This window comes from Frankliniella occidentalis, unplaced genomic scaffold, assembly GCF_000697945.3.
Source record: "Frankliniella occidentalis isolate FOCC.00 unplaced genomic scaffold, Focc_3.1 Scaffold63, whole genome shotgun sequence".
NCBI lineage: Eukaryota > Metazoa > Arthropoda > Insecta > Thysanoptera > Thripidae > Frankliniella > Frankliniella occidentalis.
The window spans coordinates 1095978-1099617 of NW_026267193.1; the positions used below are offsets into that span (position 1 = coordinate 1095978).

The window sequence follows — 3640 nt, forward strand, 5'->3', positions numbered from 1 at the left end:
AGCGACAACCAGCGCAGCGGACCTGACCCGACCGGGACGACCAGGCCGTGGAGCAGCTATTGATCTCTCTGGAAGGCACTCTCCACAGCTTGTCCTCTCTCTCTCTCTCTCTCTCTCTCTCTCTCTCTCTCTCTCTCCCCGTCACTCTGTCATTCCCTCACCCCCTACCTTACTTCTGCTGCCACACTCTCTACACTCTGTTCCCTCTATTCATGTTCGCTGCAACCTGCGATCGAATGACTGAAGGGAGAAACGCATTCAAGTGACTATTTCAAAGAACATAACGAGGTCGTTCTTTTTATCATTCCAAAGGCCAACCACAAGTGCAAAATTTAAGTGCAGAAATTCTTCTTTCATTTCTCAATGTTTTTCTAAATCTTTGCACTAGAACTTGCTCTACTCTCGCTTTACCGTCAACATTAGCATACAGCATCTCTTTAGCATCGTCGATATACAGACCAAACCATCAGTTTTCTCTTCTGTTTTCTTCCTGGGATACTCTTTGTCTACGTTCAGGAGTACTTTTCCGGGATGCTTTACTAATCCATGTTCTTTCCTCTCCGCAGATGTCCGGAGGCAGTAAGGACAAGATGGGGCCAGGGCCGGAGTGCCGCCTGCGGGGTGGGGCCACGTCCAGCGCCATGCCTAAGGTGGGCCCCTCCGACAGGGATAAGGGGGTGCTCGACCACGAGGAGATTAAGGAGTCCAGCGAGAAGGACAAGGAGAATGACGGCGAGGAGGAGAAGGAGCAGGCGGATGAGAAGCAGGACACGGAGAAGAAGAAGGAGAAAAAAGCCAAAGAGAAACGTTGTGATAAGCAAAAGACCAAGCGGAACAAGGAGAGAAACAGCAGATTCAGACAAAGGCATAACAACGAGGACGGCGACGAGAACCCACCGCTGCGGAAGCCTTGTTGCTTCTGCTGGTGCTGCTGCTGTAGTTGCTCATGGTGAGTGTCTTCTGCTCTCGTAAATTCTTCTGACACTTTAGTTGGATACGTGATTGCGCACAAATATCATACAAACGTAATGTTCAGGAAGCAAACAAAAGTGTTGGCGGTCATTCATATAAGTGATAAGACAAAACCCCTTAAAACAAATTTTAACAAGACACGTTCGTACCTCTTTCAAAATATAAGTATTCTCTGACATCATCTTTTTCGCCCTTGTCGGTTGAGTCAACACAAACACACATACACAATTGCAACGTAATGCATTTTTTTCTGACACTACAACCATGAAGACGCATAAACGCTTCTCTGCTGCTCCCCGTCTTGTCCCGCCTGATGCGTCGCTACTGCAATCATCTGTTTAGGAGGGAAAGGGTGATAACAAGGGCTTCAGGGAGACGCGCATGGGAATAGCGTTGAGGGAGCCGCGCGACGCGTGGGCTGGGCTGGGCCGGCTCATGAGCATACAGCTCATATGTTGGGGTGCTTTCAGCTGGAGGAGGCACTCGGAATAGAAGGTGCTGGGTGCGCCCGAAACACGAACGTGATACAGTGACAGCCCGCGTCCGAGCAGTAAAATCTCTAATGCCCCTGCTGAAACCCGTCGAACCATCCTCTATGATGATGGTGGGATTAGAAATCTAACATCGATCTTTCTTTTGGCAGGTTTGCTAACTTCCTTTCAAATTGTGCCAGCTGCCTCTGCTTCAGGTAAGAGATCCAAGCCCGTGAGCATAAACGGTATGGAAGAAAGAGGGAGGGCGATGCCGATATAATTTTTGAAAAGTGACTAGAAATAATTTTTATAGCAAAAGCTTGGGCAGGTGGCTGCTGGCTATCCTAATCTATCAGGTTCCCACAGTAAAAAGATTTGAATAGTTAAAAATTTTACTATGTCGGGATGGCAATCTGAAAATAATGGGGGAAAACGGCTGAAGTAAAATCCAACTTACAAAGAGTGCCTTGACTCTCGGTAACACTCATAACTTGTTACAGGCGGTTCTTGAGACTACTATCGGACAGAAATTGGTATGTACCGCCTTTATACCGTCTTCATAATTTAACCATGATTTGGGCCCGGATATATCCGTCGAGTGCAAGGCAAGCCTTGGGTCCACTTGCAGTGTCAACTTATTCGCTGTAAACATGAAGGTTTCGCGTTCAGAGTGGCACGGCCGTGCATCCCTTTACCCGCCCCGGTCCGTCGCAACCTCTTCTTTGTTCTCCTCTCTCTCTCTCTCTCCTTTTCGCCCTATCCTCTGCAACCACTTGAAACCCTTTTTTCTTTTAATTCCATTTTGTTAAAACCGTGTATAGCTCGGCTCCTCGCCACTCCCCACTGATCCCCAACCTCCCGCTTCGCCTTGAAAGGCTCCCATTGAAAGGCCTTCGCGCGGCCTCGGTCCTGCCTGCACCGAGGAGTGGCTCCAGCGCTCCGGGCCCATGTCACTCCCAATAAAAAATTCTATTTTCCGTTAAGGGTGGACGTATCCCTTCCCGCCCGTCCCCGGGCTGCCACGGCCATGAATTGCTGTCGGGGCTGGGGTTGGGGTGGAAGAGGGGTTGGGCTGCCGATAGGCATTGCCAGGCCAGATGGGGCATGCAGGTCTGTTGCACCTGTTGGAGCAGAACACAGTCCGGCGGGGCAGCAGGCGGGCGAGCGGCGGTTGCAACCCGATACACATGGACAAAGCGACGGGCCGCGGAGGGGAAAGGAGAAAGAGTATTGTGCGTTGGGCCACTGATAACATTGTGCTGGTGTCACAAACATTGTTGCACTGCCAAAACAATGATCCACGTCGGCATAACGGTTGTGCGCGACTGTCGCGAATATTTACTACCACACTTATATGAACATGTTTTTTGTCTAATGATCAGTAGTTCTACCTCTACTGTCGCTGCGCACTCTGAAATATTCTTTTTAGAATAATATTAACTGTTTGTAGAACAACAACTTCCATCCAAAATAACAAGGATTTTGCTTGTTACATGAGCGCACCTGCTGACTATGGGTGTAGATAAAAGAGTGAACCTAAAGTTCCTGTTGAAAAAAAACTACTCACTGACTGAAGCCAAATAAGGACCTGCTCTCCACTTCACAAAACTGATTTAGTCACACTATGGTGGCTTCTTTAGCCCGCACCTTCAATTAACCGTGTGCCACGTAGCTGTATGCTAAACCTTTTTACATCCAGTTAATTTATTTGCATCGGTCTAAAATTATCCAGTTAAACTGATTGGCACGTTTATTGTGTTAATGTGTGCCTATTTTTATTTTTGAAATCTGTTCTGTAGCGAGAAGTTTAAAGGTTTTTATGACGTGATTGCAATAATTGTGAGTGAAATCATGCCCGTCAAAACCTGTCAAACATCGGTACCGTGTGCCAGGCTATGACACAGGTTTGCCTCCTCGCCCCATCCGTCAGGCGCCCTGGTGCCTACGGTAGTCAAACCCACAACATTACTTCTTGTGTCGTGGCCCCGACACACGGTATCTGCAGAAAAGAAAATGGACAAGGTTTTAACATGTAGTACAGCTACAGCCGTTGGGGATCAGCACTTTTCGTTTTATTGCTGCCACTCGGGCCCAGATACAGCAGCGCTTTGCAAACGGATAACGAAACAGTGCTTCGAACCCAATCACCAGCCCAGCTCCACCCAGCTGCCGGGGCCGCTGCTGCTCCCCCCCCC

General features: G+C 48.7%; 1 protein-coding gene across 2 annotated transcripts in view; it reads left to right on the forward strand.

Moving 5' to 3' along the window:
* Window positions 1-547: 547 nt before the first annotated feature.
* LOC113209548 (regulator of G-protein signaling 20) overlaps window positions 548-3640 on the forward strand; it is a 27867-nt gene continuing 24774 nt past the window's right edge. The window contains exons 1-3 of one of the 2 annotated variants that reach the window (XM_052268095.1): window positions 548-949; window positions 1616-1660; window positions 1946-1978. In XM_052268095.1, the coding sequence (XP_052124055.1) occupies window positions 567-949; window positions 1616-1660; window positions 1946-1978 (461 nt within the window). In that variant the 5' untranslated portion in view covers window positions 548-566. The remainder of the gene's footprint in view (window positions 950-1615; window positions 1661-1945; window positions 1979-3640) is intronic. The other variant, XM_052268096.1, reaches the window with a different exon arrangement.